Source organism: Miscanthus floridulus, chromosome 15, assembly GCF_019320115.1.
Source record: "Miscanthus floridulus cultivar M001 chromosome 15, ASM1932011v1, whole genome shotgun sequence".
Lineage (NCBI taxonomy): Eukaryota > Viridiplantae > Streptophyta > Magnoliopsida > Poales > Poaceae > Miscanthus > Miscanthus floridulus.
Genome location: NC_089594.1, coordinates 22,768,271 through 22,794,545, shown reverse-complemented (window position 1 = coordinate 22,794,545; position 26,275 = coordinate 22,768,271). Strand labels below are relative to the sequence as shown.

General features: G+C 44.6%; 1 protein-coding gene, 2 non-coding genes and 2 pseudogenes across 3 annotated transcripts; 4 read left to right on the top strand and 1 right to left on the bottom strand.

Moving 5' to 3' along the window:
* The first annotated feature begins 5,072 nt into the window (after nt 1–5,072).
* LOC136509724 (small nucleolar RNA Z278) lies at nt 5,073–5,173 on the top strand (annotated as a pseudogene).
* Nucleotides 5,174–5,283: 110 nt separating this feature from the next.
* Nucleotides 5,284–5,383, top strand: LOC136509755 (small nucleolar RNA snoR97; annotated as a pseudogene).
* A 750-nt stretch (nt 5,384–6,133) lies between these two features.
* On the top strand, nt 6,134–6,228 carry LOC136509747 (small nucleolar RNA Z157/R69/R10). Its single transcript, XR_010772489.1, has one exon. It is a non-coding gene; the product is annotated as a small nucleolar RNA Z157/R69/R10 (small nucleolar RNA).
* A 74-nt stretch (nt 6,229–6,302) lies between these two features.
* Nucleotides 6,303–6,438, top strand: LOC136509757 (small nucleolar RNA snoR80). Its single transcript, XR_010772497.1, has one exon. It is a non-coding gene; the product is annotated as a small nucleolar RNA snoR80 (small nucleolar RNA).
* A 6,309-nt stretch (nt 6,439–12,747) lies between these two features.
* Nucleotides 12,748–16,255, bottom strand: LOC136507214 (putative disease resistance protein RGA1). Its single transcript, XM_066502008.1, has 2 exons — nt 15,978–16,255; nt 12,748–13,801 (listed from the first exon to the last, which is right to left on the bottom strand). The coding sequence occupies exons 1-2, from the start codon at nt 16,253–16,255 to the stop codon at nt 12,748–12,750; spliced, it is 1,332 nt and encodes a 443-aa protein (XP_066358105.1).
* Between the last annotated feature and the right edge of the window lie 10,020 nt (nt 16,256–26,275).

Genomic DNA, 26,275 nt, shown 5'->3' with positions numbered 1-26,275 from the left:
CAATCGGTGGGCATAATCAGTGCCGAGGGATTAATTGCGATTAATTGAACGACTTAATAACACTACTACCAGCAATTGTTTTCCAGTAGTAAGCTGCATATTAGGCTTGCTAAGTGCTAATAAAGGCTCATTCTTCAGAAACTGCAATGAGAAAATAGTTGCATATATATTTATAAAAGCTACAAAAATTTATTTGAAATTTTTTGATTAGAATCCCTTCGTGATACATGCAATGAAAATATTTATAGGGTAAAAAATACATTTCATCGATTGTAATTTGTAAAGTTTGTTTTGGATGGCCTCTCCCTTCTCTGACCTCCGTCCCATCTCCTCTGGGCGCCACCATGAAGTCACGTGGTAGAAGTCTCTTTATAGTAAAAATATTTTTTGGTAGGCAGTGCCTTGTTCCTGTATTCTCTTAATATTTCTTTGGTATGAGGAATGCATATAGTTTTTGACTTTTTATAAATCCAGGTTTCTTTGTTGGCATGTCCTATCAGTGCTTTAATTTAAATTGAGATTTTCTTGATATTGCTCTATTATGAAAAATTCTTTTGATAGGCATAATATATATCATGTTACTATTAGTTTACTTGGTAGAATAGAATATGAAATTGTCTATTTGAAAAGCTCATGCTTGAGGTCTCATGTCTATGTTTCTTGGGCAATGCACATCCAGTGTTATATGATAAAAATTCATTCTCTCAAAAAAGTATTAAAATAGTCTAGCATGCAGATCCACAAGAAAACCAAAGTAACAAGTACAAAACAGTTATATTTATATTTCTAAAAAGATACCTTCAATGGTCAGAGCATGTTGTAGCACCCCTGGTTCTTGAAGTTTTCTGAGTGTCGTCGGCGAGGCCAGTCCTTGACATGAATTGATGAAATTCACATCTTCAAGATCCACCATGGAGCTAGAAAACCCACCAAAACGATGGGATCGCAACAGGAATTCTATCGGCCATGGTCGAGGGTCCCCCGTATGCCTCGGCCTATGAGCGCACCAGCATCACGTACTGGGGAGCGAGGGCGGTGATCTTTCTTCAAGTTCTAAATCAGACCGGAAATCGTAAAACACATAGTGCCACTGAAACCAATCACGTCAAAGGCCATTGTGCTAGACTATATCACTACCAATCACGTCAATTTTTTCTTCCTTCAGTACTATTCCTCTTTACATAGTACAAGAACAGAAACAATTTCTTCAGTCGGTGCCATACTTACCATATATAGAACAAGGACATGTATTAACATTGTAAGGTGGTTTAAGGAACTACACACTCATACTGTCATGTTCTCCATATGTGAGGGCATAATGTGATAAAATATCCAGCTGATTTTTTAATCAAGATATTTCATCATTATAATAGTCTAAATAAAAAATATTACAATGGTTAGTCAGTAATTTAGCATATAATACTAAAATAAAATACAGATAAAAAAAGAGTTCCAGGTTGTCCCATAGTGACACAAATTCCTACATGGTAGCAAAAATCATGATAATTTTTTTGGACGATCAGAAGAACACAAGCAATGTTCACCTTGGTTATTACTCAGGTCAGAAAAACATAACTAATTGTCTTTTCTTCGGATATCTGCAATGGACGGCATCAGCGCATCAAAACATTCAAATGGTATACATAGCCAGACCACCATAGACTATAAATTCTTAAACATTGTTTTTCAGTTACCTCAGAGCTCGTACCTCGTGTCTCTGTATCACAGAGCAACAGTTCAGAAGATTTGCCTTGGCCTGTACAAGTTAGAAAAATATTTGTAAGTAACAATCATGTATAATCACAAGCTTGTACACTAATCTGCTACTCTATCATAGCCATTTAATAATAATAAATCATCTCCACAAAAAAAAAGAAAAGATTACAGCTGAAGACAAAATTACGGAATCTGAGAGACCTAACAAACCATCCACCCCCATTCTGCATATGTACCAGATAGTGCATTAATCTGCTACTCCATCATGCCACCATAGCAGTGATTTCCCTCGTATGAGACTATACTGCAGTTACCACACATGCATGAATAAATTAATTATCAACTAGGATTGAAACATAAATTAGCGATTTCCTGTACTCTTGACCGGAAGTTCACGAGAGGCAGAGCAACATCTTCGAAATTTACGACACGTTAGATCTAGTGCACCAAGGCTACAGGTAGAGGGGATATGATTAGCGACTTTTATTTGCAATAGCACAGATGGTGGGGGACAATTAATGGTCACGAAATCCCGCCCCGTCGTCTATGCGTCCCTTCGCAAGCACTACCGGAGACTGTGCATTTACCGAGTGCCCATATATTTACCGAGTGTCAAAAGTCGGGACACTCGGAAAACATTTATTACCGAGTGCCAACACTCGGAAAACATAAACACCCGGTAGTAGACCTCTTTACCGAGTCCGAACACTCGGTAACCTCAAACACTCGGTAGAACTACAATTTTACCGAAGGGGCGCACTCGGTAAAAAGAGACACTCGGTATTGAGCTGCCACGTCTCCTAGTGTACCAACCGTGCGCCAAACGGCGTCACGGCATGACATGTTTGCCGAGTGTAGAAGTATTTGCACTCGGTAATATTAAAGTTTTACCGAGTGTAAGTTCACAACACTCGGTAAACACTATCTTTTACCGAGTGTAAGTTCACAACACTCGGTAAACACTATCTTTTACCGAGTGTACTGGAGCAACACTCGGTAAAATTCAACCAAATTTCTTGTTTGTTCCCTTCATTCTTTTCCCTCTATCCACATATGATATTGAGTTTTTTACCTGTGTGCCATTATAAAATATTGAAATGACCTGTGTACCATTGAAATTTGAAAAGGTTCTCCAATACCCTCTTTGAAATTTCTTTTGCTCTGTATACCACTTCCGTCAGCTTGCCATTCAATTCTAACGGAGGTGGCTACGAACCAGAGTAAAAATTACCTTTTTTACCTGTGTGCCATTATAAAAGTTCAAAATGACCTGTGTACCATTGTACCATTGAAAAAACGAAATTGCTTGTTTAAGGCCCTAAATGAATTCAAATCAAAAAGTGGTCAACTACAAAGTTTCATAACTTTTTGAGATCTACAATTTTCATTTAGTAAGTTTTTCCATCCGAGGCCGTTTGAAAAATTTGAATTTTAAATTTGAGAGATTCAAACGTAGTTTTGCATGATAAGATGATTTCAAATCAAAAAGTTGTCAACTACATAGTTTCATGTAACTCTGAAAGTAGTCAACTACATAGTTTTATGTAACTCTGAAACTATGTAGTTGACAACTTTTTGATTTGAAATCATCTTATCATGCAAAACTACGTTTGAATCTCTCAAATTTAAAATTCAAATTTTTCAAACGACCTCGGATGGAAAAACTTACTAAATAAAAATTGTAGATCTCAAAAAGTTATGAAACTTTGTAGTTGACCACTTTTTGATTTGAATTCATTTAGGGCCTCAAACAAGCAATTTCGGGGCATGAAATAATTGGCATTTTTTCATTTTTGTTTTGCATGAAATAATGGAGAGGGAAACCCGACCTTTAGCATGAAATTCACCATCTGTTCTGTTGTTATCAGCGTGAGTCTTCAAAAGCTTAAAAGTAATCCTTCACAGTAGTCTTCTTCTTCAGTTCCAGTAACTCTGCCATAGCCTTTCTATAGTCATAGACACCGAACTCAGTTTCCGCTGCCTTTATAAACCGAGACTTTTACCGAGTGTGACCTAAAACACTCGGTAAAGATTAGCCACGGCCCACCTGCCTGCCATGCTTATGTTTACCGAGTGCCGTAGATCGGGGCACTCGGTAAACATGTACCAGGGCTGCGGTGCTTGAGTTTACCGAGTGTCGTACATCTAGGCACTCGGTAAACAGAAGCATTCAACAAGCCGTTTCTCCCTCAAATCGTTTCCTACTTTCACACACACACCGCACACGCCTGATCCCCACCGCCGCGGCCGCCTCCTCCCCTCCACCACCGCCGCCACCGGGCGGTCCCCCACAGCCGCCGCCACCGGAGAGACGGAGAGAGAGACAGCGGCACCGGCGCACCGGACGACGATCCCCTCCGCCGACGCCGCCCCGTGCTCCCTCCTTCGCTCCCGTTCCCGCGAGGTGGGGTGGGGTGGGCCCCAGCAGCAGCGGCGACGGCGAGCACTCTCTCCCCTCCCCTGACCGCGGCCTCCCCTTCCGTACGTGCTCCCGCCGCACCGGTGGCGACAAGGGACCCCTGTCTGCTCCCGTCGACGCCAGGTACCTGCCCTGTTGCCCACCTCTCCCCTCCGTCTGGTGGCGCCGTGATGCAACTAGTATTAGTAGATGGCTGCAAACATCATGGCGCCGTGATGCTTTTCATTTGATTGAGTGTCCTTTTTTTCTAAGTAGGTCATGATTTGTTCAACCTGAATGTAAGGAACCTTTGTTTACAACTACATGACACAACTGATATATGTTCACCACTAAGGCCTGATTTGAGTCTACAGCTAGCCATAGGAACTCCTAAGTACTTAATGGGCCATTTACCAATTGCACAGTTGAACATATTGGAAAATTCCAGGCTTTTAGTGTCATCTTGACTTATCTAATGACCTCACTCTTAGAGAAGTTAATTTTCAGACCAGACATCTTCTCATAAAGGTAAAGAAGAAGTTTGAGATGAGCAGCTTGCTCTTTATCATCTTGGACGCACAGAATCATGTCATCATCATACCGAAGAACTGCTACCCCATTTTCAATATATTCAGGAACCAACCCCTTAATCAGATTATTACTTTGAGCAAGAGAAATCATTTTAGCCAAAGTATCAGCAGCTATGTTGAAAAGGAAGGGAGACAGCAGGGGATCCCCTTGTCTAACCCCTCTACCAGATTTAAAATAACTTCCATTAGAATTATTCACCTTGACACTAACAGTGCCAGAGCTCATTACTAACTTAATCGAGTCACACCATTTAACACCAAAACCTCTTTGCTTGAGACATTCAAAAAGGAAGTCTCAATTCTGTTTGTCAGTCTTTCTCAAAGTCCAACTTGAGAATTTTTCTTGGTGCAAACCTTGCATCCCATTGGCCACTCATGAAGTCGTCCAGTGTTTGGAGTCTGCAATCGGCTCAAGTTCCTGCGTAGCTCCTACTTGGAGCTGCTGCACCCGCATGACAGACTGGGCGGTGTCCAAATGCATATTTGCAGTTTAGTAATAGATATTGTTAGTTGTAGTTATTTCTCTCAAATAATTATACTGGGTAAATCGGAACCGAGTTTAACTATCCTTGCACTAGTGCTTTCTGATTTGTGTTGAGGCTGAAAAACTCGAAGAGTGTGTGTTGTCATCAGCTTCGGCTCTGTACTGTGAGCTGGGAGTTAATACAGCACAAGATTGTTTACTTCTGTGGGTTTAAGCCAACATATTTTGCCTTTTCGTTGCAAACATAATTATTTTTTCAGCCTTCAGAACAAGGAAGTTAGCTACTTATATGTCAGACTAATTCATCTGTCTGATGTACAACCTCTGTAGTTTTGGCTGCCTTTGCATGTAGCTCACGCCCTCTATTGACTAGTTGTATTTATAACAGGACTGACCAAATTGATTTGAGCTTGTATAGAAATCATTGGAATTATTTGCTAGGTTGGCCTGGTTAGTGGCTACTGTTAGAACCAAAACACAGGTTTGGGGCTAAATTTCAGATTTCATTAGCCATGCCACAACTATGGAAGGGTTGGGATACATATAGGATAGCTTGCTTGAGCCTTAAGAAGCTTGCTTGAGCCTTAAGAAAGCTACAGCATATTCTAGAGATGCTAAAGTAGATGCTAGGGATAAAGATAAGGGCTGACACAGCCACCAACTACTTTAGATAATTATCCTAAGTAGATGCTATTTTCTCTTTGTTCCAGGCAGCATCATAGACTGGATTCGTGTCTTCTTTTCTGTGTGGTTACAATGGTTCATTTTGGACGATGAGAGTGGTGGAATGAAGAGCACTTTTGGGGACTAGAGTTTCAGATATATCATGGTAGTATTTGACAATCAAACCCTTGGCTGTCCTGAGCTCCCTAAGTACCAGTTCTCAAACCTTTTTATTATTAGTTTATATACATTTTTCTTTACTTCCTGCTCTGAGAAGTTAGATTTTGAGTGGTGATGAGCCATTGTGTTTGGACTAGAGTTTCTGATAGCTACTTGTGGTAGTTGAAGACCAAACCCTTGGCTGTCTGAACTCATCTAACAAGTGAGCAATATCTTTGTCATTTTAGATGTAGATATTTTTTTCCTTTTTTTTCCATTAGATGCGTCCATTACCAATTCTGGAGGATGTCTCTGTTCCTCTTTGTATAATGGCTCGGACGCGACATGCTATTCTAGATAGTTTGTGGTTATATCCTGATTGGTGGCGTTCTTTATGTCAATCCAATCCTGGAAAGGCACATATATTCCACATCACATGCAAAGCTGATAAATTTTCCATGTGTTTTTGGTATCCAAATTTATTAAGTATAGGTACATTGACTACACTGAGAGGGTGACTATGATCATTTAGGTCCCATTGATCTTATTTCCAGTTTTATTGCTCTAAACTGCAATATCGTCTATATGTTAGGATGGATGACGTCAGTGGATGTACACGGGCTATCAGAAGAGGGGTCAATACACAAATGAATGGATTGAGAAGGCCAATGATTTCATGACGAAGGCATTTGCAAACGGACAGACGACATTGCCTGGTGTCCCTGTAGGAAGTGTAAGAACAAGGCAATGAAAACATATGAGGAGATGAGTAAAGATCTTGTCAACAATGGATTTGTAGAGAACTATACCCGGTGGACCATGCATGGTGAACGCCATCGTGCGAGAGAAGAGGTCGTGAGACAACGGATCGAGGAGTTTGATTCTGAAGCCGGTGGTTGGCAGAAATGTTAAATGACCATGACATGGGCTTTCGATGAAGGAAGTGCAGAGCAGGAGCCAGAGCAAACTGCAAAGGCGTTTTACGCCATGTTGGATGCGGCACAACAACCCCTTCACGGGCGCACCAATGTTTCTAAACTGGATGCCATTGCACGTCTAATGGCTGTGAAGTCCCCAGTTTAGCTGGAGTAGAGAATCCTTCGATCAACTGTTGACAGTAGTTGGCACCCTACTTCCGGATGATCACGTTCTGCCAAAGAACACGTATGAGTCAAATAAAATCCTTCGTGCACTCAAGATGTCGTACGAGCAGATACATGCTTGTCCGAACGGATGCATCTTATTCAGGGGAGAACATGCTGACGATAAGTACTGTCCGAAAGTGTAAGGCATCTAGGTACATTGAGTTAGAATCTGGTGATGGTCGGAAGACGCAAACAAAAGTCGGCGCAAAGATCCTGAGGTACCTTCCTTTCATACCGAGGATCCACGGACTTTTCATGAGCGAGGAATCCGCAAAACAGATGACGTGGCACAAAACTGGACACCGATACACTGACAAGATGATACATCCGTCCGATGGTGAATCATGGAAAAGCTTCGATCGGAAGCATACCGACAAAGCTGACGAGGCTCGTAATGTACGCATTGCACTGGCAACTGATGGGTTCAATCCTTATGGTATGGGTTCTTCACCATACACATGTTGGCCCGTATTTGTCATCCCTCTCAACCTCCCACCTGGCGTCGCCTTTCAACGGCAAAATATTTTCTTGTCACTTATAATTCCAGGACACCCGGGGGCTAATATGAGTGTGTACATGGAGCCTTTGATAGACGATTTGGTCCGTGCATGGGACGAAGGGGTAGTGACATACGACCGATTCACAAAGACAAACTTCAGAATGCATATTTGGTACCATTATTCCATGCATGACTTCCTGGCTTATGGGTTATTTTGTGGCTGGTGTGTTCACACGAAGATGCCATGCCCCGATATGCAAGTCAGCTGTGGAGTTCTTTCGGTTGGAGAAGGGGGGCAAGTTTTCTTCGTTTGACAAACATCGACAATTCCTCCCTCTTGACCACCCATTCAGGAGAGACAAGAAGAACTTTCGAAAAGGTGTCACAGTGGAAGACTCTGCACCGGAAATGATGACAGGTGCCCAGGTTCTTGAGATGTTAGATGGTCTTGTGGTCGACAATAAAAAGGGGTGCTTCGTGGGATACGGAAAAGAGCATGCCTGGACACACAAGTCGTGCTTGTGGAAGCTTCCTTACTTTAAGGACCTCCTTCTTCCACATAACATTGATGTAATGCACACTGAAAAGAATTTCGCCGAGGCGGTCCTTCACACAATCATGGACTGGGAAAAGTCAAAGGACAATGTCAAGGCTAGATTGGATCAAGCAACGCTGTGCGATAGACCAAAGCTAAACATGTTGCCTCCCTTTCGCGGGAAAGTCATGGAAGAAGCCTAAGGCCGACTTCGTCCTAACGAGGGCCCAAAGAAAGAAGTTCTTCAATGGTTCCAATCGTTGATGTTCCCTGACGGGTATGCAGCGAATTGGAGGAGGGGTGTGAACTTAAGTACCATGAGAATCACAGGGCTGAAGAGTCATGATTACCACATATGGATTGAGCGCCTTCTTCCGGTGATGGTTCGTGGCTATTTCCCTGATCACATCTGGCGAGTGATGGCTGAGTTGAGCATGTTCTTCCGCAAGCTATGTGCTAAGGAGATATCTCGGACCGAGATTGAAGAAATGGAAAGAATGGCCCCGGTGTTGCTCTGCAAGTTGGAGAAGATCTTTCCCCCCGGCTTCTTCAATCCGATGCAACATTTGCTCTTGCACCTACCATATGAGGCAAAAATGGGGGGCCCTGTGCATGCCCGTTGGTGCTATCCAATTGAGCGATGCCTAAAGGTTCTTAGAACAAAATGCAAAAATAAATGCAAAATTGAAGCTTCCTGTGCAGAGGCATCCATTGTGGAGGAGGTGTCATACTTCACAACAAGATACTATGCCGACAACCTTCCTAACGTGCATAATCCACCCCCTCGTTACAATGCTGCCGACAATCAGTCGACCCTCAGCCTTTTCCGAGGGCAACTCGGAAGTGCAAGTGAACCTACCTTGAAGATGTTGAGCCTAGAAGAGTGGCGCTCTATCCAGCTGTATGTGTTGCGGAACCTTGAAGAGGTTGGCCCGTACATTGCGTAAGTTTTACACAAACTTGTTTCTTTTCTTGTCAGTATTTCGCATGCACCCATCCAACCCTCTTGTTAACGTCCGTTACAGCAAATTTGTTCTCCTCTACCATCGTCCATCACGGAGGGAACCCACCGAAGCGGAAGTTGAAACCCTTCTAAGACATGGCGCGGGAGAACGAAATCCCACTTTTATTTGTTGGTTCAAGGAGGAGGTACTGTTCAATTTCATTTGTTGTTTGTACTTAACTCTCAACTTGACAAATATATAACGAATCATCCTACTTGAACTAGCAGGCCAAAACTGACATGTCTATGAGTGCCGAGTTGAGGCAAGTTGCCAATGGATTTGAATTTAGGGTCAAGTCATTCTCTGTGTACGATGTCAATGGATATCGCTTTCACACAATTCGGCATGAGCAGAGTCGGCCGAATCGAAGAACCACAAATACCGGTGTTTTCACGCCAGGCACAGATGGGTTGGACTACTATGGAATAATTGAAGAAATATACAAACTCAAGTTTCCTGGTTGTGTACCTCTTCATCCTGTCATATTCAAATGCCATTGGTTTGATCCCAAAGAAGTGATAAAGACCCCTGAGCTTGGGTTAGTCGAAGTTCTAAAGTCATCCGTCTTGTTAGGAGACGACGTGTACATTGTGGCCCAACAGGCCACGCAAGTTTATTATCTCTCATACCCGTGCCAAACCAAAGACCGTCTTAAGGCGTATGATGTTGTGTACAAGGTATCGCCGCATGGTAAAGTACCCGTCCCAAACGATGATGATTATAACATCGATGCAAACACATATGACGGAGAGTTCTTTCAAGAAGAAGGATTAGAAGGGAGTTTTGAGATTGTCTTAGATGTAGATCTCGCAATGGAAGTAGACAATGATACGATCATTGTTGACGGGGATGATGGAGAGGAGGTTCACAACGCGAAGGACTTGTTATTACTTGAGCAACACCATTCAGGCAGTGTCGCTAGTGATGAGACTTTGAGAGACGATCATAATTACGTCGACAATAGCGATGATGAGATTTTTGGCCCACCTATCGATGATCTTGATGATTATTTCTAGTACATGTAAGATCTGTAGTACTTATGGCAATTTTATACATGTATGATACATTTACTTATTTTGCATCTCTTTTATACATGTATGATATATTTACTTATTTTGCATCTCTTTTATACATGTATGATACATTTACTTATTTTGCATCTCTTTTATACATGTATGATACATTTACTTTTGTATATGCGTACTGATAGTTTATTCCTTTTGTTGCAGGTGATTGATGGTGGGCGGTGGAATCAGGAAGCTTAGGTCGGTTATGACCTTACTGGCTGGTGGCGAGGGGTCCAGCCAGGGTGGAGGAGGAGGGCGTGCACAGACTGAGGGTGGAGGGCGTGCCCAGGGAGGAGGAGGAGGACGACGACGAGGGCGTGCCCAGGGAGGTGGAGCCCAGGATGGAGGAGGAGCCCAGGGTGGAGGAGGAGGACGGCGACGACGAGGGCGTCGAGAGCCGACACCTCCTCCACAGGACGACGACCACGAGTTCGTAGCGGCCACGGAGGAGGATGAGGAGGAGGAGGAGACCAGGGAGGAGATAGCGGAGGCGGTGGAGGAGGCACGGAGGGAGGATGCTTCCGAGCGGGTTGAGCGCGAGGAGGATGCCGACTTGGTGGCAGAGGAAAATGGGGTGCCTACGGTTTGGATGCGAGGGTCGTCGCGCCTCCCAGACTTACCCATACAGAGACGGCCAGTGATTCGACCATCCGGAACTAAGTAAGTAATTTTTGAATGTTAACACTAATTCACAGGTTTTTAAGTTATAACAGAAACTAATATTCAATCTCAATAACTTTGTGCAGGGATTGGGAAATGGTGATCCCAGGGAGTCACTCTCGCCGAGTAAACGGGATCCTGGGTCTTCTGTGCAGGGCAAACTACCCCGGGATGGTGAGGATCGATGGTGTTGTGCAGCCCGCCATGAAGTGGTCCCACTGGCACGCCGCCAGCGATCAGACTGATCGAGCTGGTAGGTGTTATAACAGCAAGGCCGACCGGGTGATGAAAGAGCTGTGGGTACGTGTTCATCGCACTATGCTGATAATAACATCATATTAATTGTATATTAGTGACTGTATTTGCTTGTAGGATTACTACACCTTGGCGGAGGGAGTACGTAGGGAGGACGCGGATGACGTGGTGAACAGAGTCTGTGTTCACCGAGTGCAGGACCTCTTCTACGAGACAAAGCTCCTGTGCAGAAGAATTTACCATGCCCGCAGAGGAAACAGAGTCACCAGAGCGCAGGCAGTGCACCTGCCCCTAACTAAGGAGCAATACTTGACGGTAAACATGAGATTACATCGTCTGTGATTAATTGCACTGAAATTGATTTATGATTTGTCATGTGCTCGTGTACGTGCAGGTGCCTCCTGCTTGGTGTGCGGGGATGGACAACTGCTGGGAGGCCATTGTGGACACGTGGTTGAGTGAGGAGTACGAGCAATATCACGCCGTACGCTCACGTTGCCGTGCGATGATGCAGGGTTCCTCGCACAAACAAGGGCCCACTACCCTCAAGGAATATGCAGCCAGATATGTACGCGGATTTCATTTCGTTGTTGCTACGCTAACTTCTGAATGCATAATATCTTATTGTTGTGCTTCTTCCTACAGACGCGGTTCCACCCCGGTCAGGAGTGCGCCTCGTTCAAGGCATATGCCTTGGCACACAAGGGCAAGGCAAAGGACCCCGACCTCGTCTACAACCCGGAGGACCCGCCCGAGGCATACAGTAACCTGAGCGTGCACAGTCGCCTCAGCGAGTACACGGCGATGGCGAGAGAGATCCATGGGCCAGAATTTGATCCGAGCACCGCTGACCTCGAGGGTGACATCGTCATGAGGTTGGGACCAGGTAAGCCACACGGGAGGTACTATATGGGCAACAGCACCATAGACACGGCCAACACTCAGACACTCGCCCAGATTAGAGCCCGGAGCACGAGTTCGAGCCCGGCCATACGCCCACGCTCACAGCCCCAGGTGGTAGCACTCCAGGTTAGTTCTGTTGCATTCGTTGTCCATTCATTTTCTACCCGTTCTTTATTTGCATTCTAACTATGTGATAAATAATTGTAGGCCCAGATTGAAGCCCTGCAGGAGTCACAGCAGGCCTCACAGAGCCAGTTTCAGGCCCTCCAGCTATCGCACCAGGCCGAGTTGGCACAGGAGAGGGCGCGAGTGCAGGCCCAGCTTGAGGCCTTCCAGCAGTCGCAGAAGGCCTGGTACGAGTACATGGCCAGCTTTTCTCAGAGCATGGGCCAACCTCCACCGCCTCCGCCGCCGCCGATGATACCGTTGGTGCCTCCACCTCCGCGCGACGGCACTCCTGTGAGTCACTCTTCATCTTGAAAGGCTTTTTCAGTTCAGATTGTGCTACAGTCAACACTATCATGTTAGAACCTAGAAGAGAGTAGGATACATACATGTATAAGTTAGATTATTAGTAATATTGTTCAGACCTTGAAAGGCATCATGTTAGGTTCTACATGAGTACATAGGTGCTCCAATTCCATTGTTCAGACCTTGAAAGGCATCATGTTAGGCTTTGACTTGCTGGATGTGGCTGAACTTGTGCCACTCAGGACCAGATTTCCCTGCTGCTATGGAAGTGAGCAGGGATAAGGAACAATCTAGCAGCAAATGCCTTGGGTTTACATCCTGCAGATACCTTGGGACTGTTTCCATGCCATAATCCTCCAAATTGAGTCTCTGTAGTGCAGGCATGCCCTCCAATACCTTCATCTCTGGGCACATGACGATGACGAGCTTCTGCAGTTTCGGTAGATTACTGATCCTCTCCAGGTCAGTGTTCCTAAACACGTCGAGGTGGACAACAGAAGTGAAGTTCTCCAAAGAGCTTAGGTTCTTGACACCATAGATGCCTAATTCCTTCAATGCCTTTGCGTGGAAGGCAAGGCCAGGAGGCATGTGGCTCAACTTGCACATGTTGAGTTTAAGCCTCTCCAAGATAGGCATGGCTTTCACTTGTTCCTCCCACACCCATTCCTCCCATTCGACAAATCTACCAAAAATCAAATCATGTAATCTGGGAAACGCAACCCCTACATGATTGCTTGGTTGTAGGAATTCAAGCCCAACACGCTTGATTGCTGGGGCACGAACAATCTGCAGAAGCTCCAAGCAGGGGAGCTGACTCAAGCCACTAGGAAGCTCTATGCAGCAGGCCAAGTCATCCATCATTAGAATCCTCAAGCTCCGAAGTGGTGCGACTGCTGTCGGCATCATCCATCTTGGGAGCCGCTGACCAAAATACCCTTCAACGTTAAGGTTTTCTAAGCCAAGTGGAGGGCAGAGCTCATCAAAAACCTCCTCGATTTGCCACTTATCTTTCTCAGAGATCCCTTCTTCCTCTTTTACCAACACACCATCATCGCCAAGTCTACTGGTACAACACAGTGACAGATATCTTAGGTGGTACTTTTCACCAAGTTTGGCCAGTATAGCAGATGAGGAAGAAGCTACATTCTCCAAGAAACAGATATGAAGATCTGTTAGCTGGGAGAGCGGCCCTAGTTCTGTTCCTTTGCTTTCCAAATCATGTTGTTCTGTTCCTTTGCTTTCCAGAGATAATCTAAAAAACTTTTGCGATTTAAGTTTGTCGATATCTTGCACATAGAGGAGACCTAAACAGCAACTAACTTGATATGTGTTATCTATTATATGCCTATATATTGATGTCACTGTTAACTGGTCTTTCGAAGGAATATTTGAATTTGGCATACTACCTTATGATTAATTGACAAATATGTTTATTTTCTTTTGCTCCCTCATTCCAGGGACCTTCTACAGCTGGATCGAACAACGATCAAGACTTGGACTTGTCTCCGTTTCTCGGTAGGGCTCCGACCATGTGACAGGACCATGTTTCACTTGTTTGTATGTTGAACTTAGAAGTGGGTTGAACTTTGTGGACTTTGGACATGTTGATGGTGTTTGTGGACTTTGCATTGTGCTTGTGACATTTGTTGTAGCTATATGTTGGTTATAATGAGTGGATGTGACATTTGTGGACATATATGTGATATATATTGTCTATCTGTTGGTAACTGTGATATTCTGTTATAATTGTTGTTAATTGTGGCTGGATATGCACTGAAACAAACAAAAAAAAATACTGTGGACAAGTTTTACCGAGTGTTACACTCGGTAAAGGTAATGTTTACCGAGTGCTACACTCGGTAAAACAGAGAACAGAACCAAATTGGTTCTGATTCTGTTAATTTTGCCGAGTGGTGCCATTTTTTACCGAGTGCCACGACCCACTCGGATATATGTGCCATTTTTTACCGAGTGGAACACTCGGTTAACGAGTTACATGTTTACCGAGTGTTACTGGTACACTCGGTAAACTATATTAGGGAAAAATATTTGCGGAATTGTTTTAATCATGAAAATGGTTATCTGTTTACCGAGTGCTATGTATAACACTCGGTAAACTATGCCGTTAACGGCGAGCTTGGGGACTGATGACCGTCACGTCGTAGTTGTTTACCGAGTGCCGGCGTAGCACTCGGTAAGATTTATTCTCCGAGTGTCCCGTTATTTGACACTCGGTAAACTAACTTTACCGAGTCGTTGTTTACCGAGTCATGTTTACCGAGTGTGGCACTCGGTAAACAATTTACCGAGTGTTTATCCATATTTGCCGAGTGTTTATCACACTCGGTAATTAATCAGTATCCCGTAGTGAAGGGCAAACTCTCTGCACCGCGGGCAGTTCATGTGCACGATATGGATCCGCTCTAGGATCAGATTCTCCGTGTGTGTGTGGCATTTTTTATACTCCGAGAGCAGTTACTCCTCTCCATGATATGGCATTCCATTCTATCTATATGAGCTAATCGGGTTTGTGCGTAGCAGGATCCGATAAGTAACGTGCGACGTGCTTCGTTGCATCTGTTGTGCCTCCGTATGTTCTGTTGCAAGATAAGTTATTTAATTATTTGGAAGTATGTATACATACACAGTTGGGAGTACGTATACATACATACATCAACGCCGATAGCTTTGTATATTTTGTTACAAAATAATTATTTAATTATTCGGGAGTATGTACGGAGTAAATTATTTAATTATTTGGGAGTACGTATATATACGTACATCGATGCCTGAGTAATGAGATTACATTACTTTTTAGAATAGAGTATTTATACATACTTTTTAAAATAGAGTATTTATACATACTTGTTGGAATGGAGTATATGTACATACTTTTTAGAAATAGAGTATTTATACATACTTTTTGGAATGGAGTATGCATACATACGCCAAGATTAAGGTAGTATAAGTGCATACTTAAACAGTTAAACCACAGGATCGGAGTATATGTGCATACATTCACGTGATATACAAAACAACGAGTATGTATTCATATACTCAGTGGTACATTAATTTTTACAATGAAGTATGAGTATGTACATCACACGTGAATTTTTGAACCAAAACCAACCAAACTCATTTGTACTTTATACAAACAAAATGGATCAAAAAAAATCTAGTAGCCGCGTGTTCCTAGGATTTGTACGCACAGATTCACATCTGTGCCAGTCGTGAGCAACAACGCATTTCTTGGGAACGATTTTCACCACAAAATGCACTGAGAAAATAGAGAGACGAAGACGAAGCATCGGAATTTAGAAAGAAAAAATAGCCACACTGCGACCCAACAACAGGGGCAGCGCATGTGGTGCCGTTGGTGGTGGGGACGCCGCCGTCGGTGGTGGTGACTTCGCCGATGCAGTTCTGACGATGCCATAGACGAGAGCGGCGAGGGTGCCGTCGTTGTAGCCGGGAGGGGCACGAGAGACGCCGCGGTTGCAGCCGGCCACGAGGAGCCCGCTGCCCGCCGCTGGGCACAGGACGCGCCGCCGTCGGGGATGCCGTGCGCGTAGAGTGCGCCGCCGCCACTGGGAGCCACCGCCGCCGGGATGGCCACGCCGAGGGGTTCCACCGCCACCATCACCACCGGAATGGGAAGGAGAGGATGCGTCGTGGTCGAATCCACAAGGGGACGGGGCGCCGCCATCGCCACCATGCGTGAGATCCACAAATAGGCAGGAGAGAAATCTGGAGAGAGAGGAGAGGAAAATGCGTGGCGTGGTTTTATAATAAAATATACGGGGCAACACAGGATCCGGATTTTAGGATACTTACTAAACAGGGCTGCTTGTTAAGCCGCTAGGCAATCTGACACCAGTCAAACGTAAGTGAATACCTATATATATATAGGCGCTGGGTATACATATATATATATATCATATTATCATGTGGGAGAACGACGTGATCGAGCCTACTGTCCTGGAGACGCTGGGTATAGGCGGTGGATAAGTTTTCCCGTGGGGAAAAAAACAGCTCTCCGAGGATAAGCAAGAGAAACACGCGTAAACGTTTACAAGTTTTTCGGCTGGGTCCACTTGTCAGATCACGGTAGAAATTTTAGATGTGTTGGATCTAATTTTAATGTGGATCTAAGGGATAAAAATTAAGGTGGGTAGAAATATCAGGATGAGAGGTTATTTTCAATTCATTCGCTCTTTTATAGTGTGACTAGCAAATATGCACGTGCGACACGCGCGTAGCTAACAACAGCGTCTGCATCAGATCACCACCAGCCTCCCCAACTTTCCGGTAGATGCACGCGATGCTTATTCCCTTGCTTGATCCTCCTACTCGTCGGTGCTGCCTCGACGATGTTGGTGACGGAGCCGAGCGATGGCAAGGCGACAGGGGTTGGCGGACCATTCTCCTACATCTGCAACTCCACGTACGACTAATGTAACTCGACGCGGTCCAACAGCACGTTCTAGGCCAACCTCGCCATTATCTCCTAAGAGCTTGCAGGGAACGCGAAGGCGTCGGGCTTCACGTTGCGGGTGTTCGGAGACACCCAGTACACGGCGCACTGCTGCGGGGACTTCCTCGGCGACTGTTGGTGTTTATTAACATGTCACTTGTTTGAGTACTTAACCACCTATTATAAACATATATCTCCTAACTTTACTAGGTTGTCATCCCTAGTAATGATGCTAGAAATATGTGTTGGTACTATATAGTATTACTACTAGAATAACACTAAGCAGATCTTTATTAATTATGTGACTAGAGAGAATATATATATAAGTCTATGAATGTAAAGTATCCGTATGTACACAGATAATATACCATTGTAACATTTTATCCGAGAGTATTTCAGGTATCATTATTTATATTTTTACCACTGGGAAGGTCTAACATGGATATGTATTGATAACTTATATTATTGAAGGAGAAATAAACCATAGCTAATATTCTACTCACAACAGGAGTAAGTCATAGGATAAGATATGTATATAATAAGTAATGAGAATAATAAATCACTCAGAGCACTCCTTTCTGTAGCATTAGCATGGTCAGGTAGAATATTAGAAGAATAATTCCTAAGTCATTCTTAATTACAAGTCAAAGCATACATTTGATTAGTGCAATTACACCTAGTAATCATGGCTAAGATCATCATCATATCTACACCTAAGGGATATTACTAAGGAAGATTGAGGGCAGAGCTCGTTCTACCTTCGTAATCGGACCCTACGTGCACCTATATTCGGGAAGTGGACTACAAAGGACTCAGCGGGAGTGTCACATCCGCGATCTACCATATGACCCATGATATAGGGTGTATCCATAGGTAAACAACATATAAGCACCACGCTTACACAATATCGACCACCCACCTCATGTACATCAGAGTGAGCGCTATACGAACTTATGCATAAACACAATGATAAACTAGCTATACTAAGTATATAATCAAAATAGATGTTGAACATCATAATGAAGAACATGAATGAGATGAACACTGAGATTGTCATAACAATTGTAACTAGCATATAAAAATAATAGAGAAACAAAAAAGAGAGGGGTGCAAAGTTTATACCGAACCACGCTCTTGACAAGATCGGGAATCCAAGCAAAGTCCTGCTTGCCTCCCTCCAGATCTATCCTAACTAGCTATGCTACGGAGGAGGAGGAGCTCTGAGGAGATTAGGGTCTCTGTCTTCTCAAATGACTTGATGACTCCTGATTCCTGAGGGGAGGCAGGGGCTAAATTATATAGCCCTGAGGGTCTAACGTGAGCCCTTGAATCAAACCGACTTAAGCAACGGCCTAGATGCATCCTCAAAGGCGGTGGGAGACCGCCATACGAAGTTGGCTGACAGATGGGCCCAGGGGGGCGAGCGGCCCCACCTTCAAGGGGTGGCCCTCTGCTTCGGTGACGTGGCTTCTAGACCCTTCTAGAGTCTTCCCACATAGGTACCACGGTGGAACTTCATATTTTCCTTTGACGATTAGGTCCTCCTTGGTGGTTTTCTGATTAAACTATACTAGAATAATAGATTCACCAAAACTCGTGGAATTTATTAGTTTAAACCCCTAAACCTTCATTGGTGATTATATTTATGCCCTTATACATGTTTAATTGACGGTTTAAATTGGTTGTTAACTACCGTCAACAGCGACTAGTGCGTTCGTACCTCACGTTGGGGCTCAGCCTCGCGCTGTCCGCCATCTGCGTCGGATCTAGAGATGCGGCGGTGTACTATGATCAGTGCTTGTTCTGGTTCTCCGATCGCGACTTCCTCTCTAGCTATGACAACTCTGCAGACCTGGTGGTCGCATGGAACATGAACAGCATGAGCGGCAGGAATGTCGACGCGTTCGTTAGCCTACTCGGGGGCTCGTAAACACGGTGGCCGTCATGGCCAGCAACGCGACCAGCAGATACGGCATGGCCATTGCCAGGTTCTCGTCGGAGGCAACCAACATGCACATGCTCGGGCAGTGCATGCAGGACCTGACGCCGGTGTAGTGTCTGTGGTGCCTCACGTGCCTCATCCACCAGATGCTGGCTTTCTTCATGGACAAAGGGAAGGCGAGGGTGGGGCGGGAGAATATTAGGGTTACGCTGCAAAATCAGGTACGCGAGTAATCAATTCTTCTTCCTGGTAACCGACGAAAAGCCTCAGCTGGAGACGAATTCGTCAGCCACCACTATAGGAGGAGGACGAGGCAAAGGTAAGTAGTGGTTGCTCTGTCCATGTTGGACACGTTAGGAGATTAAGGAAAGGATGATGTATATATTGAAGCATGCCGATGGGATTTCATGCTTGCCTTGTACGTTGCGGCTAGCTATGTGCTAGAGTCTGAGCTTTGAAGGAAATAAAATTGATTGACTGCTGGTTGCCAACGTGCTAGAGTCCACGCAGAGGAAGCACCTGCATGCATACACGTTACTACCAGGTCTCGGAATAGGATTTGTAACGCAATGGCCGGTACTTGTACGTTTATTGATACATGACCGAGAGGGAGTCGCTGTAAGATCTCGGATAATGGAAGACTCATATGACATGGCGTATAGATCGAACGGTTATCAATGAGGGAGAGTAAGATCTCAGATGACGTAAGGCTCACATGAAACGATGTCAAGATCAAACGGTTATGAAAGAGGGATAGCCCCCCACAAATTATTCGCCCTTTTATAGTGTGATGATATGCTTGAGCAAGAGTTACCAAATTGATCATCATGTTCGTATATCAAGATTAGGTTGGGTCCTTAGTCAATATTAGGGAAGTAGACAAGTTGTAACCCTCATTCATTTTAATAATTAATTATCTCGGTGTAGCAACCTACATGCGTAAGTATGAGTTCCCTTCCTCATACTCGACTTCTACCGTTTTCTAAGCAAGTAAGCAATTAAGCGTTACGATTCCCATTGATTAAATGAAGGCTCTAATTAATTAATGAGTAGTTCTAACGTAGTGAAGCATCATTGGATTGATTAACCAAATCTACATGAAATGCATAACTCATAATGAAACACAATAAGTATTCAAAATAGGGTTCATAGTAGTGGGGTGCCTACTGGATTATGTCGTTCCGAAGATCAGGGAAAGCGACAACGACCTTCACACGGTTCCTCACGCGACAATCGAACCTGAAAGAAGGATCCAACGATTGGGGATAACCACACGATCGATAAGGAGATAAGGATTGAGAACTTGATTAGAAACTCGGGAGATACATCTACCTGAGGCTCTATTATAGCACCGCTTACGGCTAGGCCTAGTCTAGTCTTGCTGGTCTCTTAGGTAAGCTTTCTAAACAAACTTTGCTTCTGCTGATAGTTGATGGACACTCCGGCCCAAGTGGCGGACGTTCCGTCAGGTTATTTTGTTGAGAAAATTACCTATGAGGCCCCCCAAAAAGTCTGTCTTCCTTTCATGGCCTTTTTTTATTTGAACTTACCTATAAGGCTCGAAAACTAAATTCAGGTACCTATATGGCCTTTCCGTTAGTTTAGGCACTTAAGAGTGTTATAAGTGGAGGACCCCTGACAAAAAAATGATTAAAGTGCAGAGTTCAGTTTGTCTATTTTAGATTTGGAGTAAATATTGTGCATGGTTTAAAGTTTTCATAATTACAAAAACTAAAAGTATATTATTTTTTAACATAAAAAATATATTTTCGCAATTATATATTTTGTTTTGAATATGGAACAAATTTCCCGGACATTATTTTGTTTGCAGCTACAAAATTATGGTCATGAGAAAGTACCTAGGAATATGCATGTAACTGTATCATTTTTTTTAGAAAACCTAAATATTATTGGATTGATGAAATTGGTCAAGGCTCGAAATTGAACAGTCAAAATACGCCTGAACAGAGAAAGTATATAGTTCTATTAGAATGAGTTGGCTGCTAGCAATACCTTGGAATAGAAATCAGAACATGCCCATGTCACCTTGCTAGGCTGGGATTGGAGGCCCACTTGTTAATCTTGATGGGGATGTTGTTGGCATGAACTTCTATGATACGAGAATAGGAACCCCTTATCTAGCATGGGAGGACATTTCGACTATTCTAAGTTGGTTTGATACAAAAAGGTATCCAAGTGCACATCACATATGTTGTTTTTCTGTCACATTTAAAGAAACTTGCTGAAGCAGGTCGAGTGAAGTATAATCTTTTTATTGGTATGTCTAACAGTAAACCTGCTGGTGAGGTTGGCTATAGGCATCCCTCTGGTGCACCTTTCTGGGAAGTAGTTGGAGATGAGAAAGTTGTGTTAAACAGGTAGGTATTCACATGCATGTTGAAAATAATATTAAGATGGGGTTAAGTTCTGGAAATATCAACTATTTTATTCAATTCAACTACAGGTGGCCTGTGCCTATGCCACACTGGCGCCATCCTGACTTTGTGGACGAGGATAAATCTGATGATGATGAGTTCGTCTCTGAACCAAAATCTCGTCGCAGGAGGGAATACACTTACACAATGGGAGTTAAAAAATGCTTTATTAGTCGTATACGATCTCCATATTATTGGCATTGCTAGTTTGAGATGGCTGAAGTAACCTGTACTACGCGGCTTGCCGAGGTCATGTGATATGTGCTGCGTTTGTAGCTTGAATTATCTGGTTCCATTTTCACTTGTTGAGTAGCAGCATGCACTGGTAATTTAAGTTATTACACTATCGCACTCGTTAAGAACGACTAATAGCTGCTACTAGTGGTCCCTGGAGCCCCCGCCCCTGAGTTGGTGAGAAGTCGCTTGTCCTGTTGTGTCACGCCAGTTGTGTGACTCTATCGAAGGAGTGGCCGACAGAGTCTCACACCCATTGAATAAGCAGACAGCGTGGAATCTCTGTAACCGCCAGGCCTCAAATGCCTGGTTGGTTGCCCACGGCTTAGGGCGTTGGTTCGAAGTTCGAATGCTAGTTCGGGCTTGCGTTGGGTTAGAGTCAGGCTCGAGCTATCGTCGCTCGACAGTCCGGGGCCTTGGCGAGCCCTCGAGCCCTGAGGAGTGGCCGCAAGCATGCTTGGGCTCTCCCTAACTCCTTCCAGAGGATACACGTGAGCGCACCCGATGGGTATAGCCTCCGAGCCCCCAGGTGATCTGTGGGATCGGTTGGGAGTCCGTCGGTTGATACCTTCTTATCCAGGGCTTCATACCCCTATGTTTGAAGCGTCCAAGACAAAGTAGGGACTTAGCATAAGGCCTTAGGAGCCGAGGCATCCAAGTAGCACGGAGTGTACTCTGCCCAAACGTCCACCCTTCTCATCATCGATCACAAGACAAAGTAGTAAGAAAATCAAAGGTTCTCTTAACTCTTTCAATTTCCATTAATCTAAGCATCCAATTTGGTTTCAGTTTTTTGGTTCTGGGTTGTTTGTCCTTGTCCAGCTTCTAAGGTTAGGTCGTTGATAGTTTATAATTATTATTTATATGATATTTCATAATTTGAAATAATTTGAAAAGGACATAGATTTGAGGGGTAAAACATCTATTTTTTCTTTTTCATCAACGGTGAATTATTCTATAGATTCTTTTATTGAAATTAAATGGTTTATTCTTTTTTTAGGTCTGTGGGGACCTTGAGGTTGAGGATTGCATTTTGCCATGTAAAACAATCTTTTGTTTTTATTGTGGCATTCTCTAACTATATTTTGGTAATAAATGGTAGTATAATTACTGCTATTTCATATTGTTTTTGTACATCGATGCTTGTTTTCAAATTTTAATGCTAAATCCGGCCTAGGTCCGCTTCCATCGTGTCTTATCCCACCGCCTGCTCAGTTAGCACTTTCGCCGCCACCTTAGGATCCTTCACCGACCCCTTCGATCCGATGTTGCCACCAATTTGGATCCCCTTCTTCTCAACCTTCATGTAACACCCTGTGTTTTGCATCATAATAAAAACCCCTAAAAAATTGAACTTTTTAAAACTTTACAACAAACTGAAACATGAAGTAGTTAATTTCTATGAAACCATTTTGAAAACCCTTTTCCAAAAACCCTTGCATCAAAATACACCAATATGCATTCATGTTTGGAACGTTTGAATGATTGTAGGTTTGCTTCCCTATAATTTATTTGGCACCAAATATTCTTTCCTTGACACATCCTTTCCAAATCCCCTTGAAAATTACCCTTGACAAATTCCTTGAATCATCCCAAACCATTCACCTTTCAAATCCCTTGAAAATCAAATTGAAAACCGATTCAAACAAACCCTAGTTTATTTATGGGAATAATTGAAAACCGATTCAAACAATCTCCTCCTCTCCTTCTGGCCTGCGCCGCGGCCCTCCTTTCCCCTCTTCCTCCACAATGGGCCAACACCAGCCTAAGCCCACGAGCACGCCTGTCGACAGAATATCGTTGGACAGTCCTCCGAGGGGTATCCCACGAAGGTAGATTGATCAGTAGAGGAGCGCGAGATCAAGAACAAGAAAGCAACAGAGACACACGAGTTAGACAGGTTCAGGCCGTCAGTATGACGTAATACCCTACTCCTGTGGTCTGTTGGTTTGTATTAGCTATCGTATGATATGCCGTGATTTTAGAGGTGGTCCCTGCCCGCCTTATATAGTCCGGGAGGCAGGGTTACAAGTCGGTTAGATCTGAGAGATAACCGGAAAGTAATAACTGATTACAAGAATCTTGGGATCATACATATCCTAATAGATCTCGTAGTATCTTCAGGATATCTTTCCGATGTCTTGCAGAAGACGCTGAGCAGAGTCGTGCCTCGCAAGGCTTCTTCTTGTGGGGTGGGCCACCCCTAGGGGCGTAGCCCATGTGGTCTGCCATGGGTATCCAGGGTCATACGCCCCACAGCTAGTCCCCGAGCACCTTGTACCCGTTGTGCAACGCCGTCTTGAGCTTGTCCGAGCATGTGCGAACCAAAGCCGAGCAGTCCAACTCATGGTCCGACCACCGTAATGAGTCACCGAGCAGCTGTGAGCAGTTGGCAAGCAGCGTGCATCATAGCCGAGCAGCGTGGACCATCGCCGAGCAGCATGCCCCAAGCACGGATTGCCATAAGGGTGTAAGGAGCTCAAGTCTAGAATTGAAAATTTCCTCTTAGTAGACCAAGTGTGCCCACTTAGAGTCCGACCACGAGGAAAGGAGATAATCTTCTTCGGTTTCCAGAGTAACGGAGTCTTCCAAAAAAATCAAGTACATTCACCGCAAGGTGAAGTGTGCCCACTTAGTCCCCGAGCCTGACAGTAGATGGCATAGTCATGTGGTACCAGGGTCCAAAGTAGAAGAAATAACAGACGACCAGCTGAGCAGTCAGCCAGTCCCCGGGCGTAGCTCCAAAACAAGACGAAACACATTCACCGCAAGGCGAAGTGTGCCCACTTAGTCCCTGAGCCTGATAGTAGGTGACATAGTCACGTGGTGCCAGGGTCCAAAGTAGAAGAAATAACAGACGACCAGCCGAGCAATCAGCCAGTCCCCGAGCGTAGCTCTGAAACAAGACGAAACACATTCACCGCAAGGTGAATTGTGCCCACTTAGTCCCCGAGCCTGACAGTAGGTGACATAGTCACGTGGTGCCAGGGTCTAAAGTAGAAGAAATAACAGACGACCAGCCGAACAGTCAGCCAGTCCCCGAGCCGCAAGCGGATATACCGGAGCAATCAAACCGTGGCGAAAAAATCGGAGTAACGGCTGTACAGTAACGGTTACTGAGCCTCGATAAATTGTGGAGAAATCGGCGGTTATTCGGCGAGTAACAACAAATGGCAGCGATAAATGAATGACGTGGGCTATGGTTGCGTGAAAGCCTAGTTTGCAGCCCATTAAACCGCGTTGGAGAATTCAGAGCAGCGCAGATCGCGGGAACGGTTTCCCGAAAACCCTCAGATGCAAAAAAGGGTGGGGAAAGTGCTTTATAACTGCGCCGCCATAGTCCCCACTCCCACCCTTGCCACTTCGTGTTTCTCCAAAACTCCTGCATTTCTAGATTCACAGGCACATCTGCCTTCGCCGCCAAACCCTAATCGGAATCTGAAGGATGGTGCCGAAGAAGGGAGCCGTGAAATCAAAGAAGACGAGCCCGAAGAAAGCGGGAACCGAGGCTCGGAGGGATTAAGAGTGGGTGCCGTCGCGCACTGGAGAGGTGGAGCTGAACAGACTGGTTGAGGCAGGCGTTCTTCCTGACCGCATGACCACCGGATGGCGGCCGGCCCTCGGTGAGCCCTATCCAACACCTCATACCGACAAAGTTGTGGTATTTGAAGATTACTTTTGGCATGGGTTGGGATTCCCTGTTCATCCATTCCTTAGGGATTTGTTGGAGCTATGGGTAGTCAGTTTATGCAATCTCCACCCAAATACCATTCTTCACATCTCTATCTTTATCCACTTCTGTGAGGCATTCCTTGGTATCCTTCCCCACTTCAACCTTTTTTGTTATCTATTCTGGCTGAAGAAGAGAGGCGGTGGTGGTTCCAAGGTGGTCGGCGGAGTATACCTTCAACTGCGTGATGGAATGGCAGGTGAATATCTTACTGTGCCACTGAACACATCATTGAAAAACTAGAACACAAGGTGGTTCTACATAAGGCAGACTGACCCAGCCATCCGCTGCGACCCTGATCACATACCGGAGAACCAAAAGAGCTAGTCGGAGATGCCAAGAAACGCTGATATGGACCAAGTGAAAGAGCTTCTTGACTTAATCCGGGGTGTGAATATCAATGGCGGATTGGTAGCAGTGAGTTTTATATCGCGCCGCGTTCAACCTTGCAAGGAGAGAGCCCATCCTGCCTTTGAATTCAAAGGAAAACTGACGGTACCCGAGAGAAACCGGATATGCTATTGAAGGAGGTTATCGAAGAGCGAGCTACAGAGCTATTCACTTCACATGTCTCGTTCAACATGCCAGGGTATTCAAAACCCTTTAACTGCAGTAACCAGCCACCCCAGGTAAACATCTCAGCATTATGTTCCTGATGCTTTTAATCTGTCGTCATTTCCAAACATCTGGACTCATTCACCTGTAAAAAGATCCACTCGCAGGATAGAGCCGTATACTTCTCGGGTGTACCAGGAGTGAATGGCCGACGGGAGTAGATAGCAGACGACCGCCGTAGCCCGAAGAGGAGGGGCTGAGCACCTCGTCGGATAGTGCATCCCCAGTATTGGAGAAAATCTGTGGGAAAAGGCCAGCGGTAGACGAGCCAGCTCGGAAGAGGAGAAAGACGGCGT

What these genes read in the sequence shown, in the direction of transcription:
- LOC136507214 (XM_066502008.1), bottom strand. Translation starts at nt 16,255, where the DNA reads ATGGCGGCGCCCCGTCCCCTTGTGGATTCGACCACGACGCATCCTCTC. An exon ending in CCGCTCTCGTCTATGGCATC is followed by an intron (nt 13,802 to 15,977) that starts GTCAGAACTGCA and finishes AAAGTTTTTTAG; the next exon opens with ATTATCTCTGGAAAGCAAAG.